The following is a 21,434-nucleotide window of genomic DNA, read 5'->3' as shown; positions in this document are numbered from 1 at the left end:
ATACTATTTCGTTCAGGCCATTAAAAGATCTCTGGGAGGTCAAATCAATTCCCCCAGCTACCAAAGAGTTCTCGTTCCTGGTTGATCTCCCTTCCTCCCTCTGCTCCCATACACATGAGCACACACACACACGCATGCATGCACACACACAGCACTTTGTCCCTGGTGTCCATCCTGGACTCGAACAAGATTTTCAGAGAACTGGGTGTAGCCATGTATCTGAGGTTTGAGGTTTTGCTGCAGTGAGGTTCATAATCACTGAAATAAGCAAAATAGCCTGGCCTGGACTTTTAATATTTCTTGTTAGTTTACCTAAAAGAAAACCTACCTTTCCATCTGAAATATGTCTGTGTGTGTGTTTACCACTACCTGGAGCAGTTCTTTTGCCTGTAAATGCTTCCATTCTTCTAGTAGTATGATGAGTAGAGGGCCGGAAATTCAAGTCAGGAAGAGCATAGGTAATACATGTGAGAGTGTAGGTGGGGATAGGGAGCAAAGAATGCTGTTGAGTAAACAGGATGATGAGAAAGCAAGCCTGGAGGTGAATGGTTTCAGAGGCCACACCATAAGGTTGGAATGCGTGGGTGATTCAGGAGAGTTGGCCCACAGTTGGGAGACCAGATAGCACAAGGCGTCAGGAGTTTGCTGGGAGGGCTGTCTCACCTGACTTTGAAAGCCAGAGAGCCTAGAAACAAAGTATTTCGAAGTGACAGAAGAAGAGTTCCAGTGTGGACTGGTGGGCATGGGAAATGCAGCACCCAAAAGTGAAATGAAAGGTAATAATATAAACTTTTGTCCATGACTGAGGCCAGGTTGCCCTGATGGAGCAACAAAAGTGTGTCCATACAGTTCGCTTGCCTTTACATAGTTAAACCTTGAGTGCAATGGGAAATGTGGTTCAGGAACTAGACAGGATGGAGGGTGTGTTAAGGGACAGTGCCCTCTGGAAGGAGGGTATTGCAAAAATGCAAGACTGATATTTCTCAGTTATAGTCTTTAAGAGGAGACAGCAGAAATCAGCCATCACAGACCACCAGAGAACCTGTTTGGACTCGTTCTCGTTACCCAGTAAGCAAATTGGAGGCAGCATTAACTCCAACCATTGAAGAAGTACCCCGCCTCCCACCACCGTCCTCAGGGCTCCAATGAGATCGTCTGCTTCCTCAGCACTGTATCTGCTAGCACTCCCTTGAGGACTCTGTGAGACCTGCGTGGATTCCTGGTGCTCTGTGGCTCCTGTTACTAGTTGATGCTTTGGGTTTGTGTGTAGGCCCTGAAGCACGTGTTGGGCAATACACCCAAGGTCATATTCCAGTCATTCATTTCTTCACATACAGATGTGGGAAATGGGCTGGAAGTTACCTGTGTATGTCCTCATGAGAAAGGGCAGTATTAAGATTGATCCCCTTACACCCGTAGGTAGGGGTCCTGCCACTCACACCTGGGGAAGGCTCTCCTGCCCTCCGACAGTGGCACCAGAGCAAAGAACTTGCAAGAAAGTAAGATTTGGGGAGATTGGTTTTTCTTCTTGACTGCCCGAATGTGGGTCCTTGTGTTATTTTGCTGACATTTACTGGTTGAGTGTTTACCAGATCCTGATTATGGAACATTAGAACTGGGACAGTTCGAAAGAAATTTGATAGCAAATAAATTTGGGAAATGGTGCGTTCTTGATCTTTTTCCAGATTTCCACAATGCACGTGCTCCTCTAAGAAGCCATGTAATAAGGAAACCTGTTTCACTTAACCTAACTCACTGTGGCCCCAAATTCGTTTGACTTTGGACTTCATTTTCCCTTAACATCTATTACCATTCCTTGGAACAATATTAAAAGGATCAGTTTTTTGGAAGTAGATGCTGTGAAGAAACATGTATTGATTGGGGAAGGATAAAACCAGATTTGGCCCACCTTACCAGTTTCAGCTGGGCTTCCCACGTGGCTCAGTGAGAAAGAATCTGCCTGCCATTGTAGGAGATGCAGGAGATGTGGGTTTGATCCCTGGATTGGGAAGATCCTCTAGAGGAGGAAATGGCAACGCACTCCAGTTTCTTGCCTGGAGAATTCCATGGACAGAGGAGCCTGGGTGGGCTACAGTCCATGGGGTCACAAAGAGTGGGACACAACTGAGCACTCATGCAAAGCAAAAGCACCAGTTTGAGCAAAGAGTTCTTTGCATGCCTCTGGTGGCCTGCGTCTTTTAGCAGAGAACTTTCTCCTAGTGAAGTTTATGAAAGTAACTAAAAGGTTCCCTGGAAGGTCTGCATTTCTTGTATTCAAATCCTTCAGATTAGCTGCTTAGATTTTTAATTGATTTGAAGAGTAATTAATCTGATTGTAAGCAGGCCAATTTGATGTAGAAAGTATTTTTGAGGAGAGGCAGTTCTTGTAAACTGTAAAAATACATTTGGTAAAGACATCCAGGTTATCAAGTTCATTTTGACTTGAATCACCTGTGTATAATATAGTAATTGTATATAAACAATTGCTTTTAAAAATTAATTTTTTATTGAGGTATACTTGATTTACAATGTGTTTCAGGACTATAACAAAGTGATTTAGTTATAGGTATATATTTATACACACACAATTCTTTTAAGATTTTTTTTCCCGTATAGGTTATTATAAAATATTGAATATAGGTCCCCGTGCTATACCGTAGGTCCTTGTTGTTTATCTGTTTTATTCATACTAGTGTGAATTACGGTTTTTTTCTGGATATATGCCCAGGAGTGGAATTGCTGGATTATATGTGGTAGCTCTATTTTTAGTTTTTTAAGAAACAATTGCTTTAAGAATATAGTCCTGAGATCTTGTTGGCTATGTTTACTCAGCCAATTTTTTAGCAACTCAGTGATAACCTTTAAGCACAGTTTCTGTTACATCTAAATCAGTGATATATCTGAATAGAAAGCATGAATATTTTAAAAGATTTCCAAAACATTCTTTGCTCCCAGGAAGTGCAGGCTTTTGAAAACACTATTAGTGCATATTCTCGCCCAGATCTCTTCACCCCAAAATTAAAAAAAAAAATTTTTATCGGTTTAATTTATTAATATGGCTTGTTTTCATCCACAGAGGCCAGCAAGCTTGTTATGTCCTACGTGGCAGCTGTTTGTGGAAAAGGAGCAGAAGTTAATCAAGTCAAAGAACAGCTTTTACAGTCCAACCCAGTTCTGGAAGGTAGGATTTGGGATGTATATTGGTTCAGTGTGACTTGAACAGTCAGTCCAGTTTTCAGGGCACTTCAGGCACCTGGAGGTAGCCTAGGAGGGCAGAGGGAAGAGGAGAGTTAGGCCCAGACCTGCTGAGCAAGGTAGCATGCCATAGGAACTCGGGGCTGCATGAACTTGAAGGAGGGAACACTTTCCTTGACTAAAGGAGCTCTCCCACTTGCAGTCACTTTTTTCCCTCTCAGTTTTTGTTTGAATTACTTAAATTTTGCTTAATATTAATCAATTGCTATTTGCATTTGACTTGACAGCTGGGAGAAACCTAGTGAAAAAGAGTAATGTGAGGGCAGTGCTATTTTATTCAGAATAACACCCATGGCTGGTGATTTCTGTTGTCAAGGAAACCAAGGCTATGTCAGAGAAACATTTAAGGACCAGTTTCTAAGGGTTACAGAAAGCCTAAACTTGACTTTATTCTCTGGTCGGCCATCTGGGTCAGTCAGCTTGGGCTGCCATAACAAAGTACCACAGACTGGGTGGCTTAAACATCAGAAATCTATTTTCTCACACTTGTGGAGGCTCCAAAGTCCAAGATCACCTGCTGCTAAGGTAGGTGTTCTTCTGAAGCCTCTTGGTTGGTAAGCAGCTACCATCCTGCTGTGTGCTCACATGACCTCTTCTTTGTGTGTATATGTGGGAGGAGGAGGGGGATGATGGGTGGTTGGGGGCTGGCTCATAACCTCATCTGTTTACCTCCTAGAGGCCCATCTCCAAAACCATTACACTGGGGGTTAGGGCTTCCAACATGTGAAGCTGGAGGGAGGGAAGGACATAAATATTTAGTCCATAATACCATCAGGAAACCAAGCCAGGGATAAGTCCCCTTCTACCATGGAGGTTGGCATAAACCATCAGCATAAGCCATCCATATGTTGAAATCAGTAAGTGAAAGCCTGTCTCTGTTGATGGAAGGCCCACTGCATTGCTTTATACTGTAAGCATACCTGTATTGTCATTTGACACAGCTGTTAGGATAGAAAAGGTTTCTCAGCCGGGGCATTGACAATTTGAACTGGGTAAGTCTTTGATGTAGAAGGCTGTCCTGTACCTTCTAGGACGTATAGCAGCATCTCTGATCTCCACCCACTGGGTGCCAGTTGCACCCCTGCCTCTAGTTGTTACCATTGAAAATGTTTCCGGACATTGCCAGCTGTCCCCTGTGGGGGTCAAGACAACCCCTGGTCAGAAGTTCTGGTCTCAAAAGAGTAGTTTGGTTCAACTGTTTGTTCAGAGTCATGGAAGGTCAAGATTTAACATGGATTAAAGCAGAGCTGCTTTTGGAGGGAGAACCCCGCCTCACCCCGCCCCAACCCAGTATGGAGAAACAGAGCCCTGCCCATTGTCTCTGTTACTCAGGCCTAGTCCCTCCATCCACATTATTACACCGTATACATCTTTATCCCCCAGATAGTGAAATAAAACTCATGGAAATACTTTGCATGTGAGAAACAGAGGCCAAAACATCTATTACATTGTTACTGATCTTTCTTTCCCTTCAGTACCTTAACAAATAAAGATGCTATGATAGAAAGCACTATATCTTCTTCTTATTCCAGTATTATGACTTTTTGTTTATTGTCTTTTGCTTTTAAGTTAGGATGCTATACATGTGTTATATTTCTGTAGATGCTTATTTTAAGAATGCTGAGATCTAACGGAGAAACACTGTGGAATGCTATAGCTCGCATCTGTGATTAGAATTTGACTCTTTATTTGATGGTATTTGAAATGAGGCCTCAGTGCAGGAAATGGGAGAAATGTCCACTGTAGGCATGTATTATATTTTATGGGAATGCTTTACTTTTTAACTGGAGCTGCAACTGTAAATGAACACTTAGAACAATGAACTTAAAAAAACAATTGAGGAGTGTGTCTCGAGTGTTCTATAATGGAACACTTGTTTTTGCTTCTGAGGCTTACAATAAAAGACTTTAGTGTTTAGAGCTATGTTTAGTAATATGCAGCTCAGAGTTGTTTGATGAAAAGACGGTCTATGGCTTGCAAATGGCACCCTGAATAAAGTTTCTTGAAGCAATTCCTTCACTTGCCCTTGACCTTCAAACCACAATAAACTCTCCTTTATGTGTCAGCATCTTGTGCTAGACTTTGGGGCTGTGCATATTAGTTAATTTGGCATCCCTGCATGTTCACCCCCGCCGCAAAGATCTAGCCCATGAAAACATGGAAAAGTTATGGTGTTCATGATGACTAGGTCAACACTCACCATTAGCAAGGTTACATGTATCAAAACCCTTTAGCTGGTGGTGGATGTGGGATAAGGACCTCTTCAGCAAGTATCCTTTTTTGAGTGTTTTTCATGTGCAGGTTTCTTTACTCAATACAGCATCTCAGCTTATTTACTATCAAAAAGAGAATTTGTTGTCAGGGACCATGAAGCCATACCCATTCCAAGTGGAATCTCTGAATCAAAGGACTTGCCTGGTGTGACTTTGTAAATTTTGTCTTAACTGAGCAGGAACCAACTACTTTTTTTTTTAACAATCAAAAACATAAAAATACTGGCTAACATGAAATGTAACACAGTGGGTTTTGTTATTGAATATCCACAGTGAACTCTCCACATTTTGATCAGACAATTGCTTTCAAAACTTGGACCATCTTTTAGCCTGCCTTGAGAACCCCATAAACAGTATGAAAAGGCAAAATGATAGGATACTGAAAGAGGAATTCCCCAGGTCAGTAGTTGCCCAATATGCTACTGGAGATCAGTGGAGAAATAACTTCAGAAAGCATGAAGGGATGGAGCCAAAGCAAAAACAATACCCAGTTGTGGATGTGACTGGTGATAGGAGCAAGGTCTGATGCTGTAAAGAGCAATATATTGCATAGGAACCTGGAATGTCAGGTCCATGAAGCAAGGCAAATTGAAAGTGGTCAAACAGAGAAGGCAAGAGTGAACGTCGACATTCTAGGAATCAGTGAACTAAAATGGACTGGAATGGGTGAATTTAACTCAGATGCCCATTATATCTACTACTGTGGGCAGGAATCCCTCAGAAGAAATGGAGTAGCCATCGTGGTCAACAAAAGAGTTCAAAATGCAGTACTTGGATGCAATCTCAAAAATGACAGAATGATCTCTGTTCGTTTCCAAGGCAAACCATTCAGTATCACAGTAATCCAAGTCTGTGCCCCAACCAGTAACGCTGAAGAAGCTGAAGTTGAACAGTTCTATGAAGACCTACAAGACGTTTTAGAACTAACACCCAAAAAAGATGTCCTTTTCATTATAGGGGACTGGAATGCAAAAGTAGGAAGTCAAGAAATATACCTGGAGTAACAGGCAAATCTGGTCTAGGAATACAGAATGAAGCAGGGCAAAGACTAATAGAGTTTTGCCAAGAAAATGTGCTGGTCATTGCAAACACCCTCTTCCAACAACACAAGAGAAGACTCTACACATGGACATCACCAAATGGTCAACACCGAAATCAGATTGATTATATTCTTTGCAGCCAAAGATGGAGAAGCTCTATACAGTCAACAAAAATAAGACCAGGAACTGACTGTGGCTCAGATCATAAACTCCTTATTGCCAAATTCAGACTGAAATTGAAGAAAGTAGGGAAAACCACTACACCATTCAGGTATGACCTAAATCAAATCCCTTATGATTATACAGTGGAAGTGAGAAATAGATTTAAGGGACTAGATCTGATAGATAGAGTGCCTGATGAACTATGGACTGAGGTTCGTGACATTGTACAGGAGACAGGGATCAAGACCATCCCCATGGAAAAGAAATGCAAAAAAGCAAAATGGCTGTCTGGGGAGGCCTTACAAATAGCTGTGAAAAGAAGAGAAGCGAAAAGCAAAGGAGAAAAGGAAAGATATAAGCATCTGAATGCAGAGTTCCAAAGAATAGCAAGAAGAAATAAGAAAGCCTTCCTCGGCCATCAGTGCAAAGAAATAGAGGAAAACAACAGAATGGGAAAGACTAGAGATCTCTTCAAGAAAATTAGAAATACCAAGGGAACATTTCATGGAAAGATGGGCTCGATAAAGGACAGAAATAGTATGGACCTAACAGAAGCAGAAGATATTAAGAAGAGGTGGCAAGAATACACAGAACTGTACAAAAAAGATCTTCACGACCCAGATAATCACAATGGTGTGATCACTCACCTAGAGCCAGACATCCTGGAATGTGAAGTCAAGTGGGCCTTAGAAAGCATCACTATGAACAAAGCTAGTGGAGGTGATGGAATTCTAGTTGAGCTATTTCAAATCCTGAAAGATGATGCTGTGAAAGTGCTGCACTCAATATGCCAGCAAATTTGGGAATCTCAGCAGTGGCCACAGCAGGACTGGAAAAGGTCAGTTTTCATTCCAATCCCAAAGAAAGGCAATGCCAAAGGATGCTCAAACTACCACACAATTGCACTCATCTCACACGCTAGTAACGTAATGCTCAAAATTCTCCAAGCCAGGCTTCAGCAATATGTGAACCATGAACTTCCAGATGTTCAAGCTGGTTTTAGAAAAGGCAGAGGAACCAGAGACCAAATTGCTAACATGTGCTGGATCATGGAAAAAGCAAGAGAGTTCCAGAAAAACATCTATTTCTGCTTTATTGACTATGCCAAAGCCTTTGACTGTGTGGATCACAATCAACTGTGGAAAATTCTGAAAGAGATGGGAATACCAGACCACCTGACCTGCCTCTTGAGAAACCTGTATGCAGGTCAGGAAGCAACAGTTAGAACTGGACATGGAACAACAGACTGGTTCCAAATAGGAAAAGGAGTATGTCAAGGCTGTATATTGTCACCGTGCTTATTTAACTTATATGCAGAGTACATCATGAGAAACGCTGGGCTGGAAGAAGCACAAGCTGGAATCAAGATTGCCGGGAGAAATATCAATAACCTCAGATATGTAGATGACACCACCCTTATGGCAGAAAGTGAAGAGGAACTAAAAAGCCTCCTGATGAAGGTGAAAGAGGAGAGTGAAAAAGTTGGCTAAAAACTCAGCCTTCAGAAAGCGAAGATCATGGCATCTGGTCCCATCACTTCGTGGGAAATAGATGGGGAAACAGTGGAAAGAGTGTCAGACTTTATTTCTTTTGGGCTCCAAAATCACTGCAGATGGTGACTGCAGCCATGAAATTAAAAGACACTTACTCCTTGGAAGAAAAGTTATGACCAACCTAGATAGCATATTGAAAAGCAGAGACGTTACTTTGCCAACGAATGTCCATCTAGTCAAGGCTATGGTTTTCCAGTGGTCATGTATGGATGTGAGAGTTGGACTATGAAGAAAGCTGAGTGCCAAAGAATTGATGCTTTTGAACTGTGGTGTTGGAGAAGACTCTTGAGAGTCCCTTGGACTGCAAGGAGATCCAACCAGTCCATTCTGAAGGAGATCAGCCCTGGGATTTCTTTGGAAGGAATGATGCTAAAGCTGAAACTCCAGTTTTTGGCCACCTCATGTGAAGAGTTGACTCATTAGAAAAGACTCTGATGCTGGGAGGGATTGGGGGCAGGAGGAGAGGGGGACGACAGAGGATGAGATGGCTGGATGGCATCACTGACTCGGTGGATGTGAGTCTGAGTGAACTCCGGGAGTTGGTGATGGGCAGGGAGGCCTGGTGTGCATGCGACTGAACTGAACTGAACTGAATCATGTGAGCTTATTATTCTGATCTTCTTGTCTCTGTTTAACTTAATGAAGTTGTGAAAGCTTCTGGGGTTTTGATGCCTGGCCTCTCATCTAAAGAGTCATTTCTATTCACCACATCATTGCATATCACACTGCAGTCCCTACTGGCTGCAGTATGGCCCACGGATCCCTCAGGGTAGGGTGGGAGGGTATTGGTAGAAAAGCAGAATTTCATGCCCATCCCTGGACTCAGTGAACTGAAATGTGCACTTGAACAAGATCCTCAGGCGATTGGTTTATACATTAAAGTTTGAGGTATGCTTCTGGGCTTCACAGCATCAAACAGGGATCCCCTCTGCTTCTATGACTTACATTTATCCCACTTAATTCTGTTACCAAGGCCGAGATTAATCTGCTCCTATCTTATGCACAAGCTTGATGAAACAGTCCTCTTACCTTTTGACACTGAAAGTCCTTTGTCAGACAGCAGCATTCTGTGCCTGGGGCAGTGTCATCCCCAAGGTTCTTCCGTGCTCTCATTGGAAAGGGTGTCCTGTGGAAGATTCTGGCTCCCTGAAGCAGCTAAGCTTGGAACTAACTTGATTTTGCCTTGTGGGCTGTTTTTGTTTTGGTTTTGTTTGTTTCGCTTAGGTCTGATGGACATAAACTAATGAAACTATGTGATATTTTTAGTCTATTGGAAATGATGTTAGTTTCCAAATTTCTTACTCTTTCTGTATTTCAGAGTTATATATTTAATCACATTTAAATAGCTTTTATTTCAAAGTTAATTAAACAGTTTAAACTTTCTCATGTTTTTTTTCCACCTGGAAACCTCATCAGTTGAGTTTCATAAAACCTTTGGTAATGTTAAGTAGTTATCTCTAAAATAACCTTGTTCGTTGTTAGTCATGGAGGAAGAACACAGAAGCCCCGCTTGCTAGCCATTCCGCTGACTACCATCAAAGCAGTTAAAAGGCGTTGAATTAGACAAGATTGTTTACAGTAGTACTTGGAAAAAATTTCCACGAATCATAGGAATGATTCTTTCTATGAACTTATAAGAGGACATGGGAGCTTTGGCAGCTTATTAAAACTTGTGTTTAGTTTCTATGGAAATTTTCTGGACAGAACTGTCATTGCTGCAAGTAGCATTTCTAGAAATTTATAGATGTCATGTATTTGTTTTAGTTTTTGGCTTGAAATTATTTTTCTGTCGCTTGACCACACATCTGTTTCTTTCCTACCAGCATTTGGAAATGCCAAGACTGTAAGGAATGACAACTCCTCTAGATTTGTAAGTATTTGTATAAGCATAAGTGTTAACACTAATATTTAGTTCATGTGTGTTTAAACAACCAGTAGATGTTTAATATGTCTTAATACCCACATTTAAAAAAATAAGAAACACTGTATTGAGATAGGCTAAAAGTTCTATAAGGATTATTTTCATGCTTTCTGGAATTTTCCTTTCAAATTCTTCATGGAGTGACAGGCTGTTTATTTTTCCCCACGTTTTCTTATCGTCTATCTTAAAATTCTGTGAGCAATTTAAATAGGGCTGTTTAGAATCTTTACTAATGTGAGTTTTGATATTTAAAAATCATAATTAAGACTTAGAAATTAAGTAGAAAGGAGGATAGACTAGGTGTCAAGTTTGTATACTGTACAGCTCTTAACCTTTCTTCAGTGGGGCCAGAAAGGATGGACATGTATTCTAAAACCTTATAGAGGTAAAAATCAATTAGTGTGGCAACCTGTAGGGGATGAGAGGAGTACCGAATAGTGACAGCTGAAGCTGACTGAATCCTTTCCAGCCTCATCTCCATTTCTCTCCAGTGTGCACTCTGCACATCAGCCCCTGGGATCTCTCCAGCTGGGCTGCCTTCTTTCCCACCTCTGGTCTTTACAGAGGCACACACTGCCTGGAGGCAGCTGGGGGAAATATGATGAGTGTCATGGTTGCATTTTGAAATTGGATGGCTTTTTTCCTATAGTTAGTTCTATACATTTGATAAAGCTGTGTTCTCATATACATTGCTTCGGACCATTATTGATGATCTTCTGTGCCTCCCTGCCAGAGATTCTTCCTGTACCCCACACCTCCTCCCCAACCCTCACCCCTAGCTTCTTTTAGTCCCCTTTTACTTTTTTCTTATTAGAATTGTCCCATGCTTAAGGTACGAGAATGACCTCAGGTAGAGATAGTTTTGATAGCTTGGAAAATGAAAGACTAAGGTTCCTAATTCCAAGGCAATGAATTTTTTCCATTGGATTACCCCCTTAAGTTGTTAAAACTGATTTAAGCCATGCCTTTTCCTGTTGTGGTAACATGGCTAATCTCATTACATAAATAGAATTAGACACAAAGTGTGGGCAGATAGGAGTAATTCCAAAGATCAAGCTTCTATATAGGTTAGAGATTTTGTTTTTGCTGTTGGCAGATGTACATACATTTTAAAAATTTGCAAATATATTTAGTCTATAGACCATAAAAATGCAGAGAACTATATTGCTTAAAGAGTCATTAGTACTTACAGATATTGGAAAATCTAGCAAAAGGCTCGGCAAGTAATTCAGCTTGTTGAATAACTTCAGAGAAATGCTATCATAACATGGGTATTAGGATATGAGATTAATACTTGATTATAAGCTAAATCATTTCATGCCCAGTTTTTAGTAATTTCTCTGCTTTGTGCCCTGTGACTTTGCCAGTAATATACTAGAGTCTGTGTTATAATACTATAATAGGACTCTTATATGTTTAAAATTACTGCTGTAAATATAACAGGGGTTTATGACTCCAGGGAAATTAACCTTTCCTTCAACTATGTTTGATTGATTATCCTGGAATAAATTTCTTGATCTCTTTGCTGAGAAATCTGGTAGACCCTTCATCTCACTCTAGCTGACAGTGTCGACCAATGTTCCCATGATATATCTCATAGTGACCCCCACCACAGCACTCACTTTAATTTGACATATTGAGCTTATGTTAAGACTTAGTGTTTTTTTTTTTTTTTGGAGGGGGGGATAGGGTAAGGCTTTGAAAATCACTTCTTGACCAAAAAACTTTGGAAGGGGATTTTGTTGAGCATCTGCTGTGTACCCTGAGCTGAGTGAGGCTCTGGAGAGCGTGGGAGAAAGCGTTATAGGGTCAGGAAGATCTCATCACCATGCCTCTCATTCAGTAAGAATAGAAACAGACACACAGTTTATTCATTTGTTTGAAAACTCTGTTTTTTTTTTTTTTTTTTTTAAACATAGTTAAGCTTAGGTCTCCCTGCATGTCCTCTTGCAGCCTGCAGTCCTTTCCCCACTAGCAGCCTGAGTGATCTTTGCAAACTGCCGTCCCCTGCCAGTGACAGCCTCTGCGGTCCCCTTGTACCTGGAAAACAGCCTGGGCTCCTTCAATCCTCCTAGGGCAAGCTAGGCTGCCCAGCCGACCCTTACTGGGCTCCCCAGGCCTCAGCCACACAGGCCTTTGTGACGGTCAGGCATGTCCGAGTGCTTCCCGGCCTTGGGCCTTTCTGTTGCTGGTCCTTTTGGCCAATGCGCTCTGTCCCCAGCTCTGTGTATGATTGGCATCTCGTATTGTGTAGGTCTTATCTCAGATGTCACTTCCATGATGCCTTTTGTAGCCTCTGTGACTTCACCCTGTTTTCATTTTTGAAGGTATTCATCGGGCTCTGGAGTTAACTCTGCTCTCTTCTCCCATTTCCGTCCTCATTGGCCTTGGAGAGTAGGAGCCGAGGAAGTGAGCTCTTCAGCCCCTTGTTCACTAAAGTGGCCCTAGGAGCTTGAATAAGCTGGTGCCATAGTGGACTCTGGAGACATTTATTTGTTGATGAATGGATACCTATTTTGAAAAAGCTTAGAGCCTAGTCAGGAAAATGGACATGTCTGAAAATAATTACAACACAGAAACTAGTAAGTTCCCCATGACAAGTACAGATGAAGTGTTAGGGAAGCTCAGACTCAAGAAGCTGGAGGAGTCCGGGGCAGGGACAGTCCTGAGCAGGTCCACAGGATTTAAAGAAGCCAAAATCAAGTGGTGAGCCCAAGGAACTGGCACTACAGATTGAGGAACTGAGGGGGAGAAGCCAGTGTGGACCTGCATTTGCCAGAGTTCGTGGCCAGGCCAGAGGTTCTGTGAATGGAGCCGTGGACCAGAGCACTGGGAAGATGGGTCTGGGCCCCAGCTGGAGGGCTTGGAGAAGCAGGGTCAGGGTCTCAGACTTGGTTTTGTAGTCTGCGGGAAGCCCCTGGTTATTTGTCAGTGGTCTGGTGGCAGGATCAGAACCACGCCTTGGGGATGTTGTCAGCATGGGCATCCGTTGGGTTCTCAGTGCTGTCCTGGAGTTGAGCCCTGGTCAGTTTCCATTTCCCTTCTCCACAGGGTTTACTCACTTCAAACCTCCTATTCTTTATTCTCAGCTGATGGTATTATGCCTGCTTCACAGAAATCATCTTCAAAGCTTGCAGACTCACTTAACCCCATTCCTTGACACCTCCCTATCCCCATGTCAGTTCACATACACTCCTGTCTCTCACTCGTCCCTCCTCCTGTGTTCCAGCTCTGTCACCTCCTATGCCCAGGGACCACCTGCCATCAAAGTCATCCTGTCTCCTCTGGTCAACCTCTGACTCTCTTGTGAAGTTACTGTTTCTCCCTCCTTCATAGCTGCTTTGGCTCTGGGGTCCCCATGTCTCCTGCAGAGCACTGCTCTTGATTGCCTGGATCTCAACCTGGACTTTGGAATTCTTGACCCCAACCTTCCTTACCTTCTGCGTCTAACTGCAACCTGTCATCATGACTCCCTTTGTAGCTCTCAACTCCGTTTAGTTTCCTCCTTTGCCACTCCAGCTACAAACTACCATTTCTCTCCATGTGCTGTCCCCTCTGCCAGCTAGATCCTTTGCAGTCCATTCTACACAGCCAGAGTGATCTTAGAAAGAGGCAAGTCTGATCACTGCATCCTTGTTGAGGAACCTTGAATGACAAGACTTTTGTGTCAGGAGAAAATGTTGGTGTCATGATGTTGTGGCTTCCTTTAGTATCCTCATGGTGCCAGTCCTTAAGCCTGCTCTTCCCTGACCCCTGAGCACCTGCCTGCCTAACCTCTCCTGATACTTCGCCTTTAAGTCGGGGAAGATCTCCCACACTGCCCCCGTCCTCTGTTCTTTGTGCACAGCACCATGACCCATGTAGGTTGCAACCCTGTACATGGTTATGTCCTGTTTATGTCCCAGTTTCCCCCAGGCTGTAAGTTCCTTGAGGGCAGGAGCTATGCCTTGCTTTCCCTTGTGTCTACATTAGTATCTAGGAGATGCTTGATGGACATCTTCGTAATGAGTAAGTGAAGACTTAAAGAGGCCAGATGACCTATGACAGTGAAGAAGGCAGGAGAGCATTCACAATCTAATAAAAAGTCACAGATTGCATCATTGATTGTGTGCCATGGGATTGTGTTTCTTCTCCTTTACCATTATTTTGAAAAATAGAATTAAATTAATTCTCTGGGAGAATTACTTATAAACCATAGATCTGACTAAGGTAGAATATGAAACAAAACCAGACAACTTATTAGATCAACACACACTTTTCCAAACAAAAAATAGTTGTCAGTTATTCTGATACATTTGTTACTCTTTAACCAGATGATTCGAGATTCTTCTCTACAAATCATAGTATGAGAGACTCTACGTGTATTCCTGTGTGTTTGAGACTCCATCTATATAGTGTAATATGAGCATGAGTTATATGTTGCTGTATAATCTAGATCAAAAGCCAAAAAGAATAATAATGATCAGCCTTTGATTCTGAGGTGGTCACACCACATAATCATGCATTTGATTTGAGTAGATGTAAAAACAGAACTTGAAGTGTTCCATTTTATCCACCATCCAGTATGTCTGAAATGTCTAGTCATGGCTTAAAACATACTTTGCCTATAAAACTGAAATAATTTATATTCCTAGCTAGTGCATATGCAAGAAATACTTATGTTTTCTGGTTTTCATTTTTGGATTGAATAAACATACCATTAAGAGCTTTGAAGCACATATCTGAAATGGAAAAGTCTTATGATGGCTGAGAAGATGTATTCCTAAATTAGCAATGAGATATGTTCAGTTTGAGCTAATGGAGTATTTAGTATTGGAAAAGACTCTGATGCTGGGAGGGATTGGGGGCAAGAGGAGAAGGGGATGACAGAGGATGAGATGGCTGGATGGCATCACTGACTCGATGGATGTGAGTCTCAGTGAACTCCGGGAGTTGGTGATGGACAGGGAGGCCTGGCGTACTGCGATTCATGGGGTCGCAAAGAGTCGGACACGACTGAGCGACTGATCTGATCTGATCTGATTTATGGAGGCATGTTGTTTTGCATCATGGTTACATAAACTATGTCCTTCTTAATTACATTTAAACCAATGCATAAAGGGCTTATTATGCTATGTTTTAAGATACAGACTGAATATTTTGAGGTGAACTTAACTCACAAATTCTTTCTTTTGCAGGGCAAATATATGGATATTGAATTTGATTTTAAAGGCGATCCACTGGGAGGAGTGATAAGTAACTGTGAGTATTTTAAAGAAGTTCAGAATAGTAAAATATATATTAATATGTAAATAGAATAGTTTAGATACTTGGGTCTTTAAGAAATAGCTATAAGGATACATTTCCTGTTCTTACAGTTAGATTTTAAACCTATGCATTTTAGATTGTTTTTATAGTATTTAATTTCCAAGTCTTTTTTAAAAGATCAGAGTCTTTGCCTTTGAGAAATTTTTTAGAAATCTGCTAAAGAAATAAATATTAGCCCAACTGTATTTTATATTCTGTAGCCAATCCAGTAATAAAAAAGATTCTTCAACAGTTGTTTTCTTTAACAAAATTATGGTTAAAAAAAACAAATAATAATTGATTTTAATAACTTTTTGAGATAACATTTATCTGATAGGATGAGAAAAACCTGTTCTTCAGGTTTTAAGAAATTTTGTCTTTAAGTGTATTTAGATAATTGAAATGTGATACACCTGTTAGGTAGAAACAGATTTATTTAGTTTTCTTTAGTCATGATTTGTGATTGTAGTGAAACATTCTCTGTCAAAGGTGAAAAAAGGAACAAAATTAGGTCAGGTCTACTCAACAGTCCCAGGCGCAGAGTTTTCTCGGGGGCACAGTGGTCAGTACCTGTTGTCAATGAGGCCCCTTCATCCACGCTTTGGAACTATCCTGATGTCTCTGCTCCTGTTGATTTCATCTGATTCGTTTGGGATGTGTAAGATGACAACTCAGGGTTTGTGCCCATCCAGTGGGAGCCACAGCCTAGCTACCCTCTTGTTTTTTTGAGGGCCACACTGCTGAGCCACCCCACCTCCCCACCTTCCCCTGGCTCCTCTCTGCCCTAAGATGCTATTAGGATTGTTAGAATGAAAGCAGTCTAAGCCTGTACTAGACAAAAAGCAAATTGGCTCAGATATCTGAAGCACTGCTTTTTGTTATAGTAGTGGCATTCTTTCTCCAAATAAAATTTTACTCCAAATATCAAACAGATAAAACAAGGCCTGATCTGGTTAAAGAGGAAATGAGTTGCCAGAACCCCTAGACCCCCGGGTGGCCCCTGAGATCTTCCTGACAAACTCTAGAACCAGAGGAATGCCATTTGATTCCAAAGTGAGTGTTTTTAGAATTTGGGCACACCGTGCAGCTGAATTTTTTAAAAACCACAACTCATGGAGTAAACTTCTAGGGCTAGAGTTTCTTCATCTTGGAAACAATAGAACTGACTTGGATGAATTCCATGGTTCTTCCCATTTCTACCATTTGTAGTTTTTAAATAATTTAATTTTTTAATTTAGTTTGTGTACCATCCATTGGGATTATCCATATTTGCAAAAATGTATTGTTACTGGGGAAACATCTTGAAGAGGAAGTTTTAATCTGAAGTGAAATTGGCTAGGGTGGTGCAACTTATGTTAAATGATTTTAAATGTCAAATAAGGATGCAGAAGTACTCATGCAAACCATTTATGATGCCACCAAAAGCAAATGATTATAACCCTGCCAAGTTTGTCAGGCAAGCTTCCTTCACAGTATATGCCAATTGGTGAGAGCTGTACAGGAAAAGGTAGCCTCAATTTTAAGACCACCTTTTTAAGAAATGATTAACTTTTATTCTGAAAGATAGTTATAACACATTTACAGCACTTGTATTTTTTAATAGAAATTAGCTCTAGTTATTAATTGAATAGCACATTATTTTTAAAATGAGAATAAATGAACTGTCTTTATTATAGAACATTCTGAGATGACTGAACCTATGTTACTCTTGAGGACTCTAGGAAAATATTTAAGGATGACTTAGATTGCAAGTATTAGAAAATCACTTGGATTTTACATTTTGAAGTTTCAAATTTCAAACAGAAATGTCTTCCTGTCCCTAGTCCTTGCAGTATCCATGGAGAATAAATAGTAAACACTCAGTTCATTTCCAGTGAAGATTAATATATCATCATGAATGGATTTCAAATGGTCTCTGTTACCATTTGTTCCCACAATGAAATAATATTGAAATTTGTGGTAGTGGGAACACCCTGGTATTTTAGAGTATCCTTTGGTTTGAAAAGGAGAGGGAAACATTAGTGGTGAGAGCAGGAAATTTCACCCAGTATAGACAGAGGACTGACTCATAGGTGGCCACAGGGAACTGCTGCCTGCTGTCTTAAGGGAGTATAAAGCCATGGGTAAACCCACTCTTGTTCTCACCAAGCTGCCAAAAGTTAGCTTCTTGTACCCAGAAAAGAAGACAAGATCTGCCATTTTGTTCAGTTCAGTTTAGTCGCTTAGTCGTGTCTGACTCTTTCGACTCCATGGACCACAGCACGCCAGGCCTCCCTGTCCATCACCAACTCCTGGAGTTCACCCAAACTCATGTCCATTGAGTCGGTGATGCCATCCAACCATCTCATCCTCTGTCGTCCCCTTTTCCTCCTGCCTTCAATCTTACCCAGCATCAGGGTCTTTTCAAATGAGTCAGCTCTTCACGTGAGGTGGCCAAAGTATTGGGAGTTTCAGCTTCAACATCAGCCCTTCCAGTGAATATTCAGGACTGATCTCCTTTAGGATTGACTGGTTGGATCTCCTTGCAGTCCAAGGGATTCTCAAGAGTCCTCTCCAACACTACAGTTCAAAAGCATAAATTCTTCGGCGCTCAGCTTTCTTTATAGTCCAACTCTCACATCCATACATGACTACGGGAAACAATAGCCTTGACTAGTTGGACCTTTGTTGGCAAAGTAATGTCTCTGCTTTTTAATATGCTGTCTAGGTTGGTCATAGCTTTTCTTGCAAGGAGTAAGCACCTTTTAATTTCATGGCTGTGCTCACCATCTGCAGTGATGTTAGAGCCCAAAAAAGTAAAGTCAGCCACTGTTTCCAGTGTTTCCCCATCTATTTGCCATGAAGTGATGGGACCAGATGCCATGATCTTAGTTAAAAGAAGACAAGATTTGCCATTTTGTACGAAGTCTATATTGCTTGTTTTGTTAGCAGCCAGCTAGTAAAAGTGTAAGACGCTTTGGGTTAATTATTACCTTGAAAAAGTCATAGGATCACTTGAGCCCATTGTGTACCCAGGAAGTGGGGGGAAAAAGCCCAATAACTTACTCTATCTTTCTAAGAGAGTTGTGCTGTAAAACTTGTCTTCATCTCATTTGAAAGCTATGTGTTTCTGAGATTAGTGTCATTAGGAGAGAGGTGTTACAAAAAGAGAAAATGGCAAACATTTACTTAAGTAGAGAAGATAAAATATGGATGCATATCCAGATTTTTGGCTGATGTGAAGTACTGTTTCTACTATTTGTTAATGCTTATTGATCTCATAAAATTTATACATTTACATTCGAGGATTTTGGACCTAATGTTATGAACTTAAAATGTTTGGAAACCTGTTGCTTTTATTAATAGCTATAGATACTTGTTTATAGTTATGGCAGTAAAAGGCAATTCAGACTGTGCAGAAAATATGGTACAAGTCTCAAGGGATTTTATTTCCTAAAAAGCATACAGATGTATTGGGTTGGTCGAAAAGTTCATTTGGGCTCTTCCATATGATCTTACAGGAAAACCTGAACAAACTTTTTGGTAATCCAATACTAAGAAGAAGCCTCAAGATTTCAAGTGTGCATATATACCTGAGGGAACTGTAAGGACAGGAGACAAAATTGTCCTGTTCACAGTAACGTATCAGGAGCCTAGGGTGATATCTGGCATACAGTAGGTGCTCAGTAAATGCTGGAGACGAGGATGGAATTGGTTAAATATAGGTAGGCTCTGTGTTTTCCTGCTTTATTATTTGGGTCATATCCATGATCTTACGTATGCAGCTCTCAGTGATTTATCATGTGTGTGCCAATGTCTAAACAAAAAGACAAATTACTTAATTCTCTGTGCCTTCATTTCTTTATCTTTGAAATGAGGGTAATAGTGCTAATGTCATAGAATTGTGATGAGTTGTGAATAATTTGTTAACATCCAAAGCGCTTGTAACAGGGCCTGGCATGTAGTAAGCACTCAGTAAACGTTAGCTTCTTTTCATTGTACTTATTTGTTGATGGTCTCTAGCTCCCAGACCAATATATACCCTACCCTATAATAACAGAGACTTAGTTTGTATGGTTGCTGAATGACAGTAACTAAAATAGTGTCTGATGTCTATTATATAATTGTTGAATTAACTACGTGTAAGTACCTAGTGTGCAACAAGTACAATTCGACACAGAGAAATTTATTGAATAATAAAGCTGCTTCTTCATTGGATAATTTTATCTGAAAATTCTATGCTAATCATTTAAAAATACTTTATCTAAATCCCAGAAAGGCTAACAGAGTTGTTGGTAATCAAACTTCTCTGTTGCTGATGTCTGTTCAGCTTGAAAAAAGTAACACAATCCTGTGATTATGAACGAAAGCAAATGTTGAAGTTGGTGTGTGGTCCAGTTATGATTACTGCCCAGTAAACCACCCCAGGCTTAGTGGAGTAAAACAACACCCTGTCATATGCTCTTGGATTCTGTGGGTCAAGAATTCAGATGGAGTCAGCAGAGCTGGCTTGTCACTACAGCATATGGAGCTTCAGCTGCATGGACTTCCCCAGTGTTGGGGAAGACTTACACAAATGGTGGGGGTCATAGTCCTCTGGGGTCTTTGTCATTCACATGTCAGGCTTCTGTGCTGGGATCATTCAAGGACTGGGCTCAGCTAGACTGAGGGCCATCTACGTGTGGCCATGGGTGGTTTGGGCTTCTCACAGTAGGCCGGCTAGGTTCTGAGAGGGAGTGCCCCGAAAGGGAACATACTGACATACTGAAAGAACGAGGAAGAAGCCCGAGGAACCTGGGAAATCGTACAGTGTTACTTTGACACTCTTCAGTCCATGTAGGCACAAGTTTGCTCACTTTCAGTGCTGGGGGATGTGGACTGCACCTCTCAGTGGGAAGAGTGTGGAAAGAATCGGTGACCATTTTATTTTAAAAAGCCTAAACCCAATGGATTGTTTACAGAAATGGCCACAACAGTGTTTCAGCTTGGATCCACCCTCTGCAGTAGTCCCTTCTCTCATGACATAAGGCTTGGCTGTGAGATTTGTTTTGGTCAGTGGAACAACTCACAAATATGGTGCACTGACAAACTTGAAAATTGGTTCTGTGCTGGGACTTGTCCTCTCTTGCTTCTCTGGGGAACTGTCTCATCACCTTCATGTGTATGAACCTGGGTGAGTCAGCTGGATGATGAGAGACGCATGGAATGAACCAGCAGACGTATGAGTTGAGAGCATCTTAGGTCAGCCAGCTGCCAGCCAACCTGGGTTAGATCAGAAGAACTACAAAGCTAACTCTCAGACTCATGAGTTAATAAATGATATTGGTCTAAGCTGGTAGGTTTTGGGACCTTTGCTATGCAGTGGAAAGTAAATAACTAAGACAGAAGTCTAATAAGTAATGTGCTTTCCCCACACAGTTTGGAAACGCATGAGAAATAGGCATAGGAATCAAGCTGGAGAGAAGGCAGCTTTATTACTGTAGAGGCAAGGTTGAAGAAAGTGATTTGGTTTATCACCAAGAGGGGTGCTAGTAGTCCTCTGGCAGGTGGGCAGGTATCGACCACACTGAGCAGCCCCTGGGGAGTGGAGCGGAATGTGCACAGTGTGGGGAACCAGAGGACTGAGCTGTACACACATGCCCATTTCTTCTCCAAACTTCGCTGCTCAGAGGTGTATTTCCTCCTGCCAAGCGGAGGAGTGAGTCAGGGTCTCCTGGGCTGGGGAGTTAATTGCGGAAAATCCTTCCACATGGACTCAGAAAGCAGGAATAAATGCCCACCTTACTTACTAGAAAGATGAGGGGGATGGGTAGAAGGAATTGCTTTTTGAATTCCTTTTCTTTTACATTTCTTTTGAATTTTTGATGCAATTAATTTATGTGCTATCTCATGGCTTGCTGTTTAGTCCATATGTATGGCGCACTCATGCCATTTTGTAGCATATGGAATATAATTTTACTCTTTT

The 21,434-nt window shown here is 41.3% G+C and overlaps 1 protein-coding gene across 3 annotated transcripts in view; it reads left to right on the top strand.

The window, feature by feature from the left end:
* The window catches only part of MYO1B (myosin IB), a 198,771-nt gene that overhangs the window by 110,033 nt on the left and 67,304 nt on the right, over window positions 1–21,434 (top strand). For all 3 annotated transcript variants that reach the window (XM_070388967.1, XM_070388956.1, XM_070388948.1), the window contains exons 5-7: window positions 3,077–3,181; window positions 10,107–10,153; window positions 15,382–15,445. In XM_070388967.1, the coding sequence (XP_070245068.1) occupies window positions 3,077–3,181; window positions 10,107–10,153; window positions 15,382–15,445 (216 nt within the window). The remainder of the gene's footprint in view (window positions 1–3,076; window positions 3,182–10,106; window positions 10,154–15,381; window positions 15,446–21,434) is intronic.

The sequence above is a fragment of the Bos mutus genome, chromosome 2, assembly GCF_027580195.1.
Source record: "Bos mutus isolate GX-2022 chromosome 2, NWIPB_WYAK_1.1, whole genome shotgun sequence".
Classification (NCBI taxonomy): Eukaryota; Metazoa; Chordata; class Mammalia; order Artiodactyla; family Bovidae; genus Bos; species Bos mutus.
This window is presented reverse-complemented; position numbering and strand designations above follow the sequence as displayed.